Source organism: Gopherus evgoodei, chromosome 8 (assembly GCF_007399415.2).
Source record: "Gopherus evgoodei ecotype Sinaloan lineage chromosome 8, rGopEvg1_v1.p, whole genome shotgun sequence".
Taxonomy (NCBI): Eukaryota; Metazoa; Chordata; order Testudines; family Testudinidae; genus Gopherus; species Gopherus evgoodei.
The window spans coordinates 104,887,774-104,907,037 of record NC_044329.1 but is presented as its reverse complement, the minus strand read 5'-3'; the positions used below and the strand labels follow the sequence as shown (position 1 = coordinate 104,907,037).

The following is a 19,264-nucleotide window of genomic DNA, read 5'->3' as shown; positions in this document are numbered from 1 at the left end:
TCACAAATTAATGAAATTGAGACATTTTTAAAGCACAGCACAGGAGATATTACAGGGGAAGGAATATTTTAAATGATAGGGTTTAGCTCCATAAAGTTCAGTCTGGTAAATATTTTTTAAAATCAAGCCGTCTTTCTTTCCTACAAGTACAAAACTTTACAAGTAAGGACATGCTCAGAAACCACTACAGTTTTAGGATCAGGTCCTGTAGCCCTTAACTTTATATATAACTTTATATTAAAATTTATATATTTTTTTACTCTGGTATAGGGTGTAAACTCCTAATGTGCTCTGAGAAAAATCTAAGTAAATCATGGCTAATGAACGAAGGATTTAGCTCTTACTTTATTTTTCTCTTAAAATGGAAATGAAAGAGACTTAAAACATTCTATATTCGCCATTGTAGACAAGCTGGGCACTGAGGGACATTCAATTACCCCATGTTTTCTAAATGTATTCAATATACTGCTGCCAAATGGAGTGAGTTTTATATACATCTGGGAAACGTACACCTCCAGTGCCGATGAATGTCTCCTGACAGTGCACTGATTTCAAGAAAAGTTTATTTTAAATTTGCAGTCGAGAGGGTGGTAGGAAAGGATCAAGCCCCGAAGAAGACTGAATCAAAAGGAATTTCAAAGGAGTATTTGTGTTGGAGGTTCCTGGGCAATCTAACATCTTAGCCAATTTTAAAGCCAGTGGGTTCAATCACACTTCCATTTACACTATCAATAATTTAACAAAAATGCAGTGGGAGTTGAACTCACCTTCCTGAATGATACTGTAACATAGCGAGTATTCACAAAACCACGGACAGCCAGCTAGAAACGAAGGGTAGATCCTTCAGCTGGTGTAAATCAGCTTATCTTCATTGTGAAGTTAGGCTAATTTATGCCAGTGGAAGCACTGGCCCTAAAGTTTGAGTCTACCAAAAATTGTTCAGGGAGTGCTTCAGATGAAATGCAGAGGTAAAGCTAAGTAAATCTAAAGGAAATAAATATACACTGGTGAAATTTCACCTCTTTAAGCCCCTCCTCTCACAAAAGTTTATGTTATTTCAACTTGGACTCACTCTAGACACACACCCATTTATGAATGCTTAACTTCTTTCCCCTCCCTACTTTACACGTCATGTCTGAATTTGACTCACTGAATCGCATAGAGTTTTACAGAGTCTAAGATGGTGTAACTCACAGGCCAAGGGGCAGAAGAAAGGAGTGTAGCAATATTTACTAATTTAACTTACTCTTTCTTTGAGCCACTCAACATATAAGGAAGTGCAACTTGAATTCCTTTAAATACTGATAAGTGAGTGTCAGTCACATCAAGGAGATCCGGCACCCAACGAAGCCTACACCACCTGTAGAACAGCTTCTTATGCTTTTCAGCATCCGGTGGAACATTTCCTGAACCACTTCTGTAGAGACTTTGAAATGTGATCCACAGCCGTATACATACATGTCTCAGACAATATTTAATTTCTGTACATGTACAGTACCAATTTTTCAATCCCAACATTTCCTCCATCACTACTTTTCCAGAATACACTCAATCCATGTTAGGGACAAATGACTTACAAATCTACTTTTAAGTCAAAACTAAGGTTTTCATCACTACTAGAGCCTTAAAAAAAATACGTTGTCTGCAGAACAGTTTCTCTGTCATAGCCAGGAAAGTCACAGGAGATGGTTGGTCTGTCAAGGACTCAGCAATATAGTTTCACCACACCTGCTTGTCCTAGTCTACAGCAACACTATACACTTTGCTTATTGTGTGCAGGCCGTCTGGAGCACTGTGAGTGCAAGACAGACAATGTCTGGGCAGCACCACAATGTGAGTTCAAAATAACTGCAGATTAAGGTGATACTAACAATAAAAGACGGACAATACTTAAGACAACACTTAAGCTCTGTTGAATCATTTTACAGCAGTGACCTTTTTGAATGGTACATCTGTCATGACATAAAATTAAGATTCCTGGGACAGCTCTTGGATTATTATCTGAATTTTTAGTCACTGAGGTCTTGAGAACCCATTTGTAACTCAAATGCCAAGGGGCAAAAGAAAGGAGTGTAGCAACAACATTTACTAATTTAACTTACTCTTTCTTTTAGTTACCTAATATGAAGGAGGTGCAGCTTAAATTCCCTTAAATACTGATATGCGAATATCAATGACATGATGTTATCTTGCAACCATGCCCATCAATAGCCTTCTCTACTTTAGGAAAACTATCAGTTGTTGATATTTGTTGCCACCAGTGGGTGCAGTTGATCCAACTCTGAATATGGTTTGATTGCAAGTGCAGACCAGAATGAAAGGGTTCAGCATCTTTTCAAAATGAGTGGGAATGCACAGAAGGTCTTGAAAAAAAATACAGTTACAGCCAGCAGGGTTCTTCAACACCTAAGTGACTAAAAACTCAGGTAACAGGTAGGGGTCTGTGTGTGTGTGTGTGTGTGTGTGTGTGTGTGTGTGTGTGTGTGTGTGTGAGAGAGAGAGAGAGAGAGAGAGAGAGAGAGAGAGAGAGAGAGAGAGAGAGAATGTTACCTCACGTTGTATGCAATGTTGTTGTAGCCATGTCGGTCCCAGGATATTAGAAGGATACGGCAGATGAGGTAATACCTTATACTGGACCAATTTCTGCTGATGAGAAACTTTCTAGAGAGCACGTCTTCAGATCTGAGAAATGTACTCAGGATGTCACCACTAAATACAAGGTGGAACAGATTACAAAACGATCACTCTGTATCTGACCTCTCAGTCCTCATCCTCAAAGGAAACCTGCACAACACTTCCAAAAGATGAGCCATAATTCATAATTTTGCTAGATATTAAGAATCGTGGACTGAATAGAGATACTGGATTTATGGCTTATCACAACAATCTATAACCCAACTAAGTCGTCCCTCCCACCCCCAGCTTTCTTTCTCCCTTTCCCCCTTCTGGCTGGAGAGGTGTTAACGGGCTACTTCAACTTGAATGATTCCTTGAAATATGTGTTAACTACTGATAGTGAACAAGCTGTTCCACCCTGTATTTAATTGTGACATTCTGAATACATTTCCTAGACTTGAAGAACAGCTCTCTGTAGCTCAAAAGCTTCTCTCTCACCAACAGAAGTTGGTCCAATAAAAGATATTACCTCACCTACCTTGTCTCTCTAATGTTATCTCATGACAGGTGTGCAGTTTACGAAGGCCACCATGGTTTCTGAAGTGGTACTGAATTCACTTTGTCCTGCTTTGTACCTGTAGTTAGACGATGCCAGAAATGCATCATTGCTGACAGATATTGTCAAGCTATAGGGGATTTTCCTATTGTAGACAAAACTAGGAGAGTGACATCCACTGTACACAGGGCCGGCTCCAGGCACCAGCACAGCAAGCAGGTGCTTGGGGCAGCCAACGAAGATGGGCGACACGTCCGGGGGAGAATAAAGCGGTGGTGGTAGAGCTCCTGCCGAAGTGCCGTCGATCGCGGCTTTTTTTGTTTGTTTGTTTTGCCACTTGGGGCGGCAAAAACACTGGAGCTGGCCCTGACTGTACAGGAGGCTACCTGCCTTTACACAGGACGGAAAACTTAAAGAATTTCCAGAGAAATGGCAGTTGAAAACAAACTGTTCAGCCCCTAAATCAGACCACCCAAAGTACTCAGACATAAGCTGTATCATGTCTCTGTAAAAACAGTCCATTGCTAACAAATCATAAAGACAGTCCTCCAAAATGAAAATATAAAAAGTAACAATATCTAAACATAAATAATTCCCAAGGCTAAGATTATGAAACCTGTATGACCTGAAGTTAGACTCCTAAACCTATATTTACATTGGGATTTTTCACAGGATCCTAAAAAGAGCTGAATGCCTAACTCCCTCAAACTCTTTAGAAAATCCAAATGTTAAGACTCCTAAATAAGTTTGGCCTGAGGATGCTCAGCCCTTTTGAAAATGAGTTCAAACTTATTAAGCAGCCAAACTCTGGCTATCAACACACAAAAATAAAAAAAATGCACATCTTGAAAAATGTCTGGCAAGGAAGTCTTTTTTTTGGAACACAGCATGTCTACCTACATAATCAGTGGAAACTGTCTTAATATGTGCCTATGCTGATTCTTCTAACTAATTGCTATGTTGTTGTGCAGAACTGAAAGATCTGAAGTGCTAGATACTTACTGTAATCACATCTATGCACAAACTCAACTTAATCAACTCTTTTATTGCTCCAGTGAACATTACATCAGTCATCACAGTAAAGAAGGTATCATAAATACAATTTGAACAAATGTCTCACATTTAAGTGATTTTTTTCCCCCTCAACCCTCCTTTTCTCCTATAAAAAAGGCTGTAGACTTCAGTAACTTTATCCAAAATCTGAGTGTTTATTCTGATTATGACCTTCAGGGATTTTTTTTTCTTTTCTTTTTTCCTTTAGAAACAGGGGACATTGAAGATACAAAATATGGGAAAATGAGTCATATTTGCCCTTGAATTTGTAGTCAGAGTGGTGACAATGGCTCTTTCTCACTGTATTGTTGCTTTTATCAGCAAGTGCCCTAAGCATATATTAACATAATTGCAAACTGTATGAAAAATGAACATGCAAAAATGTGATGCAATTGCCAGTAGCCTCAAACATCTGTCCCAACAAAGTGTTTCTTCTTCTCCTTTTTTAATGATTACTATTTGAACAAGGTTAGTGAAGGAGAAGTCATGTCACAGATATCTACATTTACAGTGTTGGAAGAATTATTGATGCAAAATTGTTATCCAACCAAAATGTGTCGCATTTTGCCCACTGTCCCATTACACCTGCTCACTTTGCTAACATATTCCCTGTTAACGCCAGACAAAAAGATAAAGATGCATTTAGAGCTGAGGGACAGAAAAATGCTGGTTACCAAAGCTAGTACCAACTCTGTGTAGTGTTTCTCTGTTGCTGGTTGACAGTAGACCTCTAGGAGAGCTAATGAAAAGAAATTGAGCCAGTCTTACTGAAGAAACTGAACAAGAGTTTAGATCAAAGAGAAATCTCAGTCATCTGGCCTGCATTTCAATCCCAACAGTGCCACCTTTGAAAAACACCCTGCGAGAGATATGAAACTACTTTCATGACTAGTGATCAGAAATTCAACCCATAACACATTTGGGGAATTTTCCTTTGCAGACAAGTAACAAAAGTCATGATTGAGAAGACTGTTTTAAAAGTGTTTTATTTTTACCTAGATATTTCCGAACTCATTTACTTTAAGGTTCTTCAGAACTGCACATTTTCTCTCCAAGAGTGCACGCTGAAAGCCACTGACTCTTTACACTCCTGAAAGGTATTTAGCACTGAAGAGAGTAAAACTTACATTTCTGTGATACTTGAACATACATTGTGAATTCTAGGGCATCTATCCTGCAGACATACCACTAACTGTAACCCCAGGAGGCTTAAAGAAATATCAGCACTCAAATTCATAGAGTAAAGGTCTGAAGAGGCAGCTCTGTGAACGGATAACTACCCGGGGCTTTGCCAAGCACAATATAGCTGTCACTTGTTATTATGTTAAAGCTTTTCTGGGGAACAGTGTTTTTCATTTTGCATGCCAGAGGCAGGGGGAAAAAAACACATTTAGACAACCGTCTCTTTAAGAAAAGATAAAAGCTGAGCCTCGTAGCTTACTCACCAGGGTTGGTTATAGTCAGCAGGTCAAGTTGCCGTTGTTGCTGAAAAGCAAATTATAAAAGGAATTGTTAAAGGGGGACTAATTTCAGTGGGTCATCTTAGACATGCAAAGAAAGTGTTCTGACATTTACACTGGAATAAATTACAAGTTACACGGCTCAGAACAACTATTTTGGATGGGAGCCATATGTACCTTCTGACTAAGGAAAGAAATCTAGTCAGTCCCTTCAGGGCAGCTTTATTTACATTTCTGAATTGGGTTTTTGGATAAAAGTCCAAATGTGTGCGTCCATGTGTATTTTGAACTAGCTGCTTCAAATGTAAGGGATCGTTGAATTCATAGAGAAGGAGCAAGGCTATTAGCCAGGATGGGTAAGGAATGGTGTCCCTAGCCTCTGTTTGTCAGAGGGTGGAGATGGTTGGCAGGAGAGAGAGATCACTTGATCATTATTTGTTAGGTTCACTCCCTCTGGCATTGGCCACTGTCGGTAGACAGGATACTGGGCTAGATGGACCTTTGGTCTGACCCAGTACGGCTGTTCTTATGTTCTCACTGGTGGATTTTATTATTGTCTATTTTTTCCTTGCACTTTCTAATAGTTGTCATTCCTCTAAAACTCTCTATGGCTAACACTTGTGTGTCTAGCTGGCATCACAGTATATACTGTCCAGTTTAATTTCTCTCTCCTAATCTCCTCAATAATGTCTGTGTTACTTTCATTTATTGTCAGGGCTATTGATCCTTTTCTAATCTAATTCACATCATTACACTCTCTCTATTCTTCGGGTGACAGGTGAAAGTCCTTGAGGAGGAAACTATGTGTCAGTGATCCTACAGTGGTTATTCTTCTCTAGAAAGTCTTACTGATTAAAGACCTTCCCCTTCAGAGTGCCCAAACTTGCAGTCTCTATGCAGGCAAAACACTACTGACTGAAGTCAATGGGCACATAACTGCTGTTCGCCTTCACTGAACTTCCTTGAGTCGTATGCCCATTTATACCAATGGACAACTGAGTGCACTGGATGCTTTGTCTGTACAGGACTCTGGGATCGAGTCCACAGTTGGCATGGGTGTCAGGCTGTAGCATCAGCGCTGTAATCTTCTGTATCATTCTCTTTGTGTTGTGTGTTTATGGCCTACTTATGTGTTTTAACTCTTTTGTATAGTGTAAAAGCTGTTGTTAGGTACAGTTTCACTTGTATTCCTAGTACTGACAATTCTGAATATACATTCCCATATATGCATGAGAAATATGACTTATCTTGGTCACTTTATTATAAACACCAAGGACCAGATTGTGCCCTATCCTTAAACTGATGTGCCAGGATAGTGGTGGGAGTGGTGAAAGAACCTTTCCCTGACTTACGTAACCTCCCTAAATCTCAGGCATAGTTGTACGCTACTTTCCAGGGACTACAGGGTCTGCATTTGCCATATCTTTTGTGGGCATACAGGAAGCATCATAGTAAAGCTACTGTATCTGAAGGTGTGTAGCAATGGGTTCACTTCTCCCATGCAAGGCTGTGCCTAAATGGCTCAATCGATCCCTAAGTGTATATGAAGAAAGTACTCTGATTGGGAGTTATATTTGATATAGGCCTAAACCCTGAGCTGTATTTCTATGAAGCTACAATTTGCCACTAGCAAATTGTTTTAGCAGCCACATGGCCAACAGCATTGCTTATGCTTGTTTAATGCAATTTGAACTCAAAATGTATAGTAAATAGCCAAGTTAAAAAAGGAATGGTCAGCCGTATACAAAAATGAGGGGAAAAGGGCAAATATGGTGCCCATCTATAAAAAGGGAAATATGGACAACCTGGGGAATTACAGACCAGTCAGCTTAATTTCTGTACCCAGAAAGATAATGGACAAAATAATTAAGCAATGAATTTGCAAACATCTAGAAGATAATAAGGTGATAAGTAACAGTCAGCATGGATTTGTCAACAACAAATCGTGTCAAACTAACCTGATAGCTTTCTTTGACAGGGTAACAAGCCTTGTGGATAGGGGGGAAGCAATAGACATGGTATATCTTGATTTTAGTAAAACTTTTGATACTGTCCCACATGACTGTCTCATAAATAAACTAGGGAAATGCAGCCTAGATGAAGCTACTATAAGGAGGGTGCAAAACTGGTTGGAAAACCATTCCCAGAGCGTAATTATCAGTGGTTCACTGTCATGCTGGAAGGGTATAATGAGTGGGGTCCCACAGAGATCAGTTCTGGGTCTGGTTCTGTTCAATGTCTTCATCAATGATTTAGATAATGGTACAGAGAGTACGCTTATAAAGGTTGTGGATTATACCACGCTGGGAGGGGTTGCAAGTGATCTGGAGGATAGGATTAAAATTCAAAATGATCTGGACAAACTGGAGAAATGGTCTGAAATAAATAGGATGAAATTCAGTAAGGACAAATGCAAAGTACTCCACTTAGGAAGGAACAGTCAGTTGCACACATAGAAAATGGGAAATGACTGCCTAGGAAGGAGCACTGCAGAAAGGGATCTGGGGGTCATAATGGACCACAAGCTAAATATGAGTCAGCATTGTAACACTGTTGCAAAAAAAGTGAACATCATTCTGGGATATATTAGCAGGAGTGTTGTAAGACACAAGAAGTAATTCTTCCACGCTACTCCGCTCTGATTAGGCCTCAACTGGAGTATTGTGACCAGTTCTGGTCACCACATTTCAGGAAGGACGTGAACAAATTGGAGAGAGTCCAGAGAAGAGCAACAAAAATGATTAAAGGTCTAGAAAACATGACCTATGAGGGAAGATTGAAAAAACTGGTTTTGTTCAGTCTGGAACAGAGAAGACTCAGAGGGAACACGATAACAGTTTTCAAGTATGTAAAAGGTTGTTACAAGGAGAAGGAAGAAAAAAAAATTTCTTAACCTCTCAGGACAGGACAAGAAGCAATGGTCTTAAATTGCAAAAAGGGAGGTTTAGGTTGGACATTAGAAAAAACTTCCTAGCTGTCAGGGTGGTTAAGCTCTGGGATAAATTGCCTAGGGAGGCTGTAGAATCTCCATCATTAGAGATATTTAAGAGCAGGTTGGACAAATACCTGTCAGGAATGGTCTAGATAATGAGTCCTGCCATGAGTGCAGGGGACTGGACTAGATGACCTCTCAAGGTCCCTCCCGGTTCTATGATTCTATGACCATCTGTAAAAACAGCCATATTGGAAAAAAAGTTGGCAATAGAAGAAGGTCAGGTTATACAAAGCACAATGAAGGCAAACTGCAGAGCATTTAAGTGTTTGTATAGCATTTACCACAATTTGGGCCTTGCTTCTTATCTGAGCCCCTTGGCAACATAGACAAATAATAAAATACACAAAAGAATAACAATTTGTTATTGCAAGAAAACAGTATCTTATAGGGTAGGTTCAATAATGTGGAAAATAATCATAGGCCAGAACCTCAGTTGATGAAATCTGTTATAGCTCCATCTGAACATTGGCTGAGGACTGGTCCAGAATGCAACAAAATTAGGCCCCGATCTTGCAAACATTTGTATATGTGCTTATTTTTAAGCATGGGTAGTCCCATTGACTTCCAGTGAACCAGTGGGATAATGCACTGACATTTCACTTCTAGGAACGAACTGCTCCAAAAGATTTGAGATTCAGCAGCCAGACTCTTGGCTAAGGACTACAGGCAGCAGCCCTAGAGTTGCTGCCTGTACTAATATAGGGACGCTGAATGGGCTCTCTCTGCCCCCTCCACACAGGGCCTCTAGGTGGGATAGCCAGAATTTGCTCTAAAGTGAAAGTTTGCATATATAGCTAATCTTCATATATATATATACCCAAGCAGGGCCAGCTCCAGGCACCAGCATTCCAAGTTCGTGCTTGGGGCATCAGTCTTCAAGGGGTGGCAGTCCCTGTTGTTTTGCTCCGAGCAGCACACCGAATTGCCCCCACGGATGGCGGGGGCAGTCTGTGTGCCCTTAGAGCAACACGTGCATTTCCGCGGTGGCAGCAATTTGGCAGCAGCTTCTATATTTAGCTGTCTGCGGCGGTTTCAGCTAAACATAGAAGCTGCCGCCAAATTGCTGCCGTCACGGAAACATGCCTGCTGCCCTAAGGGCACACGGACTGCCCCCGCCGTCCGCGGCGGCAATTCGGTGCGCTGCTTGGGGCGGCAAAAACTGTGGAGCCGGTCCTGTACCCAAGGAAAGGAGACATGTTCCTAAACTGTGCTTGTAGAACATACAGAAAATCATCCCCTGCAGATGCAAGCATGGCTCCAAACTTTTGCTGTGTTTCCAGATTTCCAAGGCCAGGCCCTCCGCAACTCCACCCTCCCGTGGTCCAGCTTGATGTTATCAAACTAGTAACCCAAAAGAAAAAGTTACTATTTTTAATGTTTAATATTTTCAGTTAATGATTTAATTTATAAATAATTCTGAAGGCAACTAAATTAACAAGGGATTTCCCAAATTTCTCAAAGATTAATTCAGTAATCATGTCAGAATCATCGCAGCTGTGGGGCCAGGCTCACTCCCCTCTAGCACTGAGATGTGCAAATTGCACCTCTTTGCACCAGCCAGGGCCCAGGGACTGGAGGAATTCCCTTCCCCACAACCCTGCTGCCAGTAGTTCCACACTTGGAGGGCATCTGTTATATTCTTTATCAGCCTGATAAGAGCCCCTCAGAGGTTGTACTGAGTCAGCACATCCTTCACTGGCCTAACCTTGCCTGTCCCGAAAGAACACAACCCACTATTTTGACCATGCTGGCCCCAGGGCAAAGGGGAGGTTGTGGCCAATTTGAAACACAACAGCTTCCCATATTGTGGACTTTTCTATCTTTGGTCTGTTCAGAGGCACAGACCCTGCAGGGCATCTGGCCCTGAATTCTATCAATTAATCACATTAACTTGCATAAAATTAACATAAATCATTAATAAACGCAATAAACATTGATAAAGAGTAATAAATCATATTTAAACACATGGAAGGCAAATCGTTAATAAATTAAGCATTAACTCATTTAACAAATGTTAATCTATGAGGCATCAAGAATAAATGCTACTTCAGAGAATGAGTTGAAAAGACCTGGTTTGTGATCCAATCTAATCCCTTGAAAAGTACAGAATGGTCCCTGCTGCACAGACATAAGTGATTATTTCTAACCATTTGGATATATCCAGCTATAGAGCTTCCATTACTAAACTTGGAAGACCATTACTAAGCTTGGAAGACTGTTACATTTCTTGGTAATTGTAGCGAGGCGGTGTGGCTCCCCTCCCCCTCAGGGAGGGTCGAGCCCTATCAGTCATCCATGGGGGCGGGGCCACTGGGCGGAAGTCCCGCCCCTCAGAGGGTCAGGCGGCGACCCGGAAGAATAAAAGCCGGGCCCCAGCCTTCAGTTGCGGCTCGGCCACCGGCAGGAGCAGACGTGCCCGCCGACGCTCCTGACTGGGAGGCTGCCTGAGCCAGAGGCAGGGACCAGGAGCCGCCAGAGCTGCCTCGGCCCTACTACGACGAGGAGCCGCCAGAACTGCTTCGCCCCTACTACGACGAGGAGCCGCCAGACCAGGCTTGGCCCACATTCCCCGAAACCTTACCGGACCTGCCGCCCAGCCTGGATTGGGAGGAACCGATGGTCCTGGACGTCTCCGGAACAGAGGCCACGGACCAGGTAGGAGTAGAGGGGGAACTAGGAAGTAGCCCGGGGGCAGCTGACTTCAGTCAGGCTGCGGAGCTACCTTTGCCCATGTCTGTGTTGCGGTCAGGACCCCACTGACCACTGTTAGCAGTGACAGCCGCTACCAGGGCCCCTTTTGACTCTGCCATGGCTCTGCCCCGCTCCAAAGGGCCTGAGCTGCTTGTTACTGTGTTTGGTGCCCTGCCCGAACCAAGGGCTGGGCCCCTTTTGACTCTGCCACTGCTCTGCCCCGCTCCAAAGGGCCAGAGCTGCTTGTTACTGTGTTTGGTGCCCCGCCCGAACCAAGGGCTGGGCCCCTTTTGATTCTGCCACTGCTCTGCCCCGCTCCAAAGGGCCTGAGCTGCTTGTTACTGTGTTTGGTGCCCTGCCCGAACCAAGGGCTGGGCCCCTTTTGACTCTGCCACTGCTCTGCCCCGCTCCAAAGGGCCAGAGCTGCTTGTTACTGTGTTTGGTGCCCCGCCCGAACCAAGGGCTGGGCCCCTTTTGACTTTGCCACTGCTCTGACCTGCCGAAAGGCCAGAGCGGATTGTAATTGCAGGGAAGAAAGTGAGGCCGGTGTGGCTCCCCTCCCCCTCAGGGAGGGTCGAGCCCCAGCGGAACCCGTCTACAGTAATGTAGAGTCTACAACTTCCGCCAGACGGTTTCCTAACTTTTCTTCTAGTAACTCACTTTCTGAGCAATTTCTTTTCTTCCCTCACACTGATGCCTTTTTACATGTTTACAGTTTCATTTAATTTGCACCTCAATTAAATTGGGAAATTTAAAAGAAATAATTTTTGTGTCAATTCACAAATTACTTTAAATTTAGATCATCTGCAAGTTGTTCTCAAAGTGTCCAACCTCATATACAGGTGTGAAATGCACTATGCAAGCTTTGACTCTCTTATCTTCAGATTAGCAAAAAGAAGCCAGATGTAAAGATGTCCCATGAGATAGACTGAATTGCTTCTTTAGCAATTGAGAATTTTCTTTATATATAGAAATGAATCTAATTGTATCCAATTCCAAATGGATCTAGATTTCATTGGCCAGAACCTTAGTGGTGCCAAGGTACACTTAGCACACTGAAGAGCATGAAAGGGAAAGGTAATTCAAAGCCCCCTTTTCATTCCTGCCATCCTGGGCCAGCCATGAGCCAGAAGGCCCCATGATTCTTCCCCCTTCTTGCTCAGAACACCATCTCCCTGTCCCTGCCATCCAACATGACCATTATGCTGGAGATGCTGGTGACATAGAGGCAGATGCACTAGCTCTGTACTGTCTGAGATTCTCTAGCTTTCCAGCTGTTTGTAAGGCTCCCTGGCCTGTAGGAGACATCTCTGGGTAGAGCAGAGGTCTAGAATGAACCCACTTCTCTCATTGCCATCTTATGTGCAGAGTCTGGAGCTAAGGGCAGCACAGGCTTTAAAAACAGTACAGTAGGTGGCGATGCTGAGTTTGATTTCCCTAATAACCACTATTGCCTGCCTGAGCATTCTGTACACATAATGCCTCCCTCCAACAAGGATCAGGCACTACAACAGGGCAAACTATGGCCCACGGGCCATATCCAGCCTGTGGGACCGTCCTGCCTGGCCCCTGAGCTCCTGGCCCGGAAGGCTAGCCCCGGCCCCTCCCCTGCTGTTCCCCCTCCCCTGCAGCCTCAGCTCGCTCGCTCCGTGGCCGATGTAATGCTCTGGGTGGTGGGGCTGTGAGCTTCTGGGGCAGCACAGCTGCAGAGCCAGCCTGACTTGGTGCTCTGTGCTGCGCGGTGGTGAGGGGATCGGTGTCGGCGTGGCCTGGCTCCAGCTAGGTGGCGCGGCTGTAGCACCACCAGCCACCGGTGCTCCAGGCAGTGTGGTAAAGGGGCAGGGAGATGGGAGGGTTGGATAGAGGGCAGGGGAGTTCGCAGTGGTGGTCAGGGGGTGTGGGGGTGGATGACGATCGGGGGGAAACAGGCAGTTGAATGGGGGCAGAGGTCCCAGGGGGCAGTCAGGAAGGAGGGGGGGTTGGATGGGGCAATGGGGCAGTCGGGGCAGGGGTTCCAGGGCAGTCATGGGACAGGGAGAAGGGGTGGTTGGATGGGGCAGGAGTCCCGAGGGCGGCATCAGGAATGAGAGGAGGGGTTAGATGGGGCAGCAGGGGTCCAGAGGCTGTCAGGGGACAGGGAGCCGGGGTGTATGGATGGATCAAAGGTCCGGGGGAGCATCAGGGAAGGGGGGGGGTTGGATGGGGCAGGAGTCCCAGAGGGGGAAGATAGGAGGTGGGGGCCAGGCCACAACCCCTTCCCCTAACCGGCCCTCCATACAATTTATGAAACCCAATGTGGACCTTAGGCCAAAAAGTTTGCCCGTCCCTGCACTACAGCCACTAGCTCCTATGCCCATACTCCACCAGCTCTCAAAGCAACAATTTAGGAGTTATTATCTCCCTAAATATATTTCACCTCATTCAGACTCTCCTACTGACCTCTTCCATCTGATTTTTATGTGACCTGAACAGGAGTCTTTCTTGATTATCTTCAATTTACTATACGTGAGAAAGTGTAAACTGAAATCAAGTGCATTCTTTCATTATTTCAGAGGCTTTGCAGAACCATGCTATTTTTGCACCATCCTGGAACTTTTTGTGAAGAAAGGGCCTGATTCGGCCAACAGAGTGCGCGCTCAGCTTGGTACACGTGAATCGTCCCATCTAAACAGCCAGCGTGTCTATTCACCTGCAAGAAGTGCTTACATGTTTGCAGGATTGGGGCCTAAAATTTCGATATTCCTTTCTTACTCTAATGAGTGGACAAGTTAGTGTGTTTGTAAATTGTTGCAGGGTATTATCATAAAGCCAAAAGTTTTAACCAATCGAAAAGATCAAATTCAGGACAAAAACCCCGGACAGTCTGAGAGGTACTATTTGGAAAGCACACAAGATACTCATAGGGACCATCACACACCTCATTATCTTCCGCTCTATGTGCAAGGTGCACTTCTTTAACCTGCCTTCTCTAATATCTACACACAGAACAAAACTCTACATAACTAAAACACTCCACTACACACACAGTTCTTGCACAGGGGAGAGGATAAGAGAGAACAAGCAAACCATACATGGCAAATGATAAACTTGTTGCTAAACATGCTACGGGAGGGCACTCAGCTATTATGGTGATAAGGGGGGTATAAGAACCTACAAAGAATAGAATGGACAGACTGAGCTATATTTAATACAAGTCTCGGAGCAGCATCTCTGTTACATTTGTATACAGCAGCGAAGAGTCCTGTGGCACCTTATAGACTAACAGATGTATTGGCGCATGAGCTTTCGTGGGTGAATACCCACTTCGTCGGATGCTCATGCTCCAATACATCTGTTACTCTATAAGGTGCCACAGGATGCTTTGCTGCTTTTACAGATCCAGACTAACATGGCTACCCCTCTGATATTTGTATACAGTACTTTGTAAAACCAACTTTTAGATGCTACAAAACTGTGACATGTACCGAGAAGGTGGAAAGATAAACATATTAGATATGTTATATTTTTAATTGATATGACACTGAAGGAAGACCAATATCGATGGTCATGTAGTCTTCTCCTGAGCTACTTCTGTTCCCCCAGAAACAGGGATACCAAATCGTACACTGTCAACTAGAAGAAGAGTGAGGTAGAAGTGTTTGTATCTCGATGCCGCCAAACATAGAATCCAGTACTGTACTAAGAGGGTGGAAATGTCATAAGTACAACTGGTCAGAAAATGAAAACCAAAAAACCCCAAAGAACCCTCCCCCCAAAATCAAACAACAGTGGAACGTGACATTTTGAAGTTGTTTCTATTTCATATGGTGTGAAGCAGACCCACTTGTAGGATTTTTAGATTTTTTAGTGAAAATTTGTTCATCAAAATGTCTGTTGAAATTATTGACATTTTCTTGTTTTCTTGTTTTCTGTGAACTACAACAAACTTATAATCATTTTTATAATATTGTGATGTTTTAAATTAAAATATTAAAAAAAGAAATGAAACAAATTGTTAAAAAAATAATTTGAAAGGCAATTTTTTATTAAAAATACTTTTATTAAAAAAATGCCACCCAGCTCTAGTTATAAGGTTTAACTATAAGAACTGCTGGGAATATATAGGGTAACTTGCAAAAGCTGTTGGACAGCCCAGTTGAAAGAGGGTTCAGGGAACATCAATGTTTTGAAGAGCTCTTAAATAAGGAAAGCCATGCCCAAAGATGAAGACTACCAGGAAAAAATATTACACTGACTATTTCCATCTTCTTGCAATAAAATTCTGTCCAGTTTCTCACGTGAGGTCTTCTCTATTTGTATATTCCTTCTATTCAAAGTGCAGAATTTGGACTTAAAGAGTGACCAAAAAAATGTACTAATTCAAATCCTTTTAAACTGTATAAACTGACCATTTTAGGGTGTTTTTTTTTTTAAAAAAAATCACATTATGATGCCAAGCAATGATCTTTTCTTTCCATTCCGAAATCACAGGCTTTTGTTCACACAATGAAGTAAGAGCTCACACTTTCTGCTTCCTCTATTATTAGCTACTAATATTTCATTGTATCACGATAAAATGAACCAGTCATCTTGTTGACACTTGACTGGGATCTTGGTAAATTGCATCTGCTGTAGCCTACTATCTGGAATCAATTATTGATAATATAGGTGTGTGGGAACATTTATAAAGTGGTTTGGATATGTTATCACTCACATTAAGAGCTATAATGAGCATCTGAAACCATTTTAACAGTGACCTCTGTAGATATTTGATCTTTGCAATATTTGGTAATTCGATTCTGGTTTAGAATCAAAACCAAGTCCACATGATAAAAGACGGCACTGAACCATTAAACTACTTTAGTTATCTTTCCATTTCAACTTGATATCTGACACCTGTGTATTTTTTTCACTAAAGTGTTGGTCTTAGAGTCACTTTTCTTATTTTCTAGAACCTTTGCCAAACAATTGACTAGAATAATTTTTTTCCTGGAAAGTATTTTCCTCAAGAACACAGCAGTTAGGCATCTATATATTTATTAACAGGCTCCTCCTTGCTTCTTGGGATCCTGCCATGTTCCAAATCTATTAAAAAAGAATGGAAATTTTATTGCAAACTGAGGGTAAATGGAAAGAGCCTTTAAGTTTTCTGCAGACATCTCTTTGGCATTTAGCCATATCAGGGTTCCTAAAGGGACTAATAATAAATGCAGATGAGAAAAGCAAAATTGTGGTGTGCTGCCAACATTGTTATTAGGGCCCCACTACAAGAAGCTCTGCACTAATGCACAGCTTTCTGCCATGACTGGCGTGTTGAAAGCTGATTTAAAGAGCTGCACAAAGGAAGCCATTTGCAGCACACACAAGAAGTTTCATTAGTCCTACAAAATTTAAGAACCAGGCAACATGTTCTCAAGTGCCATCTCCCAGCACCTTTCCTATTAACTATTTACATATATATAGACAGAGCATTCTCAATAACATGGAGCATGTGAGTTTTCATTGACACACTAGCAATAAAAACAATTATAACACAGATCTCTCTAACCACAAGAGAGAACCATACAGCAGGCAAAGAAATGTGAACAAGTGGCTATATCCTGCACCTTACAAATGCAGGCCGAGTGCTGTGCCAAGCAGAACCATGGCAGACCATCCATATCCATCCTGATCAGATGCAGGAGCAGGGCTTGTAGTACTGAGGGACTAAATGGCATATTAATCAACTTCATAGAATACACCAACAATGGGAAGTGCACGAGCGAGTGCAGAGAAAAAATACATTGAAGGAAAGAGGGGACTTTCCATTCACTGTAACGGGAACTACGACAGGCCCTGAGAGAGGTTTATACTCAGGCCACGTCCAGACTACCCGCCGTATCGGCGGGTTAAAATCGATTGCTCGGGAATTGATATATCGTGTCTAATCTAGATGTGATATATCGATCCCCAAGCGCGCTTATATCGATTCCGGAACTCCATCAACCCCAACGGAGTTCCAGAATTGACAGGGAGAGCCACGAACATAGATCCCACGTGGTGTGGACGGGTGAGTAATCCAATCTTAGATATTCGACTTCAGCTACGTTATTCACGTAGCTGAAGTTGCGTATCTAAGATCGATTTCCCCCCCGTAGTGTGGACCAGCCCTCATAGAAGTTAGTGAAAGAAAATGTTCCATGTTGTATCATCCAGCCTATCTCCTGCCAGTGTAGGAGTGTTCCTTACAGCATATTTTCTAGTGTTAAGTCCAGTGTCATTTTAAATATGTCAAGTGACGGGGCTTCTAAAACTCCCCTAAGAGATCATTCCACAGCTTAATACATCTCACTGTCAGGAAGATTTTCCTGGCGTTCAATTAACATTTTCCCCTACTTTTCATTCAGCTCATTACTTACTCCCAGTTCTAGCCCTGTGTACTACCCTAAATACAGTTAGTTTTTAGCTAAGTAAGCCTTCCCTCTCATTGGTGTTTACATCCTTCAAAAGTGCACAACTATTAATATGCATCCCCAATCTCCAGTCATCTCTGAGCCAGTCTGTAAATATGTAGCTTTTTAAATCTTTTGTTGGAGGCCAATCTGTCCCTGTCCCTGATTTTTTGTTGCTCTCTCTTGAACTCCTTCTCATATGTCAGATAAGAAATGGTTTAAATGTGTTACTAACAAGCGTTAACATTCCGTATACTTATTTGCTTTAAAAGTGCTCATACTCAGGCAAGTCCTTAAAGATACGCTGATGCCTCTTGAAAAATTAATCAAAAGTGTTCTCTTAACATAATTCTGTTTATATACATTATAAATATGTTCTACGGGTCACTTCCCAAACATGTGTTATTAATTACCATTTGTATTACAATCATGCCCAGAGGCCAAGTAATTTACGAGATTAGGCAGAGAGGCAGGGATTCCTTAGTCCTAGTCCCAACTCTGCCACTGATTTGTATAGCCTTGGGCAGGTCACCTAATTTTTGATATGCTCAATTTCTCCATCTGTAAAATAGATCACAGTTGTACAATCCCACAGGCACGTTGTGAAGATTTCTTCATATTAGCCCTGTGTTTTGAAGATGAAACATGCTATATAAGGTAAGTGCCTATTATTAAGCAAGCATGTGTGTCAATAAAAACTTGTTTCCTAAAAGTTTACCTACTCCTGCAGGATATTTGGCACCAAAGTCATAATGGGGGTAGCCAAACCTGCTCACTGCACTGAACCCGATCTGGCAGGCTTGACTCACTAGGGTTCACAATGTCATATGGTCTATCTGGTACATACAAACATGAAAATCTGGAGCAAACTCACCCAAAACTGTCTAAACCTGCCCTCCATCCAGAATGTTCTCACGTAGGTTGGGGTTGGCAGCAGCCTACCTGGCATCCCATGGAAGATTGATGAATAAGGATTGGACCATCCAAAAACAGACAGCTGTGCCTTCTCCCCAGAAATGCTAAAGGTCTAAATGGAGTAAGGGGATGCCTATCTAGGCCCCCAATGGGCCAACACTTATGTACACACTTAAATTAAGCATGTGTAGTCCCACTAAAGTCAGTGCAGTTTCTCATGTTTTTATAATAAAGCAGCTGCTTGAATGTTTGTGATTGGCGCCCTGGTCTTCTAAGATTTTCTTTAAAAAATTTAAGAGGTTTGTTTTGGTAACCAAACCATACAGGTTTTCATGGTTTGGGGTTTTATTATGTAAATTACATAGCCATGGTCATAATCCTGTGTTTGTAACATCAATTACTCGAATGCCTATAGAGATTATTGTAATGCCACAAACAGAGGATTTTGTCTTCAAGTGAGAAATAAGCAGCAGGAGCTAACAAACGCTCTCTCTGAATTTTTATTTATTTTGAAGAAACAGGAAACAGGAAAAAAACAATAAAAACCACACATAGTGCTATTAACAAA

At 42.4% G+C, this 19,264-nt stretch overlaps 1 protein-coding gene across 1 annotated transcript in view; it reads right to left on the bottom strand.

The window, feature by feature from the left end:
* AGBL4 (ATP/GTP binding protein like 4) overlaps positions 1-19,264 on the bottom strand; it is a 1,406,381-nt gene that overhangs the window by 628,903 nt on the left and 758,214 nt on the right. Inside the window, 1 exon segment of the mRNA XM_030571608.1 lies at positions 5,671-5,710. Within this exon segment, the coding sequence (XP_030427468.1) occupies positions 5,671-5,710 (40 nt within the window).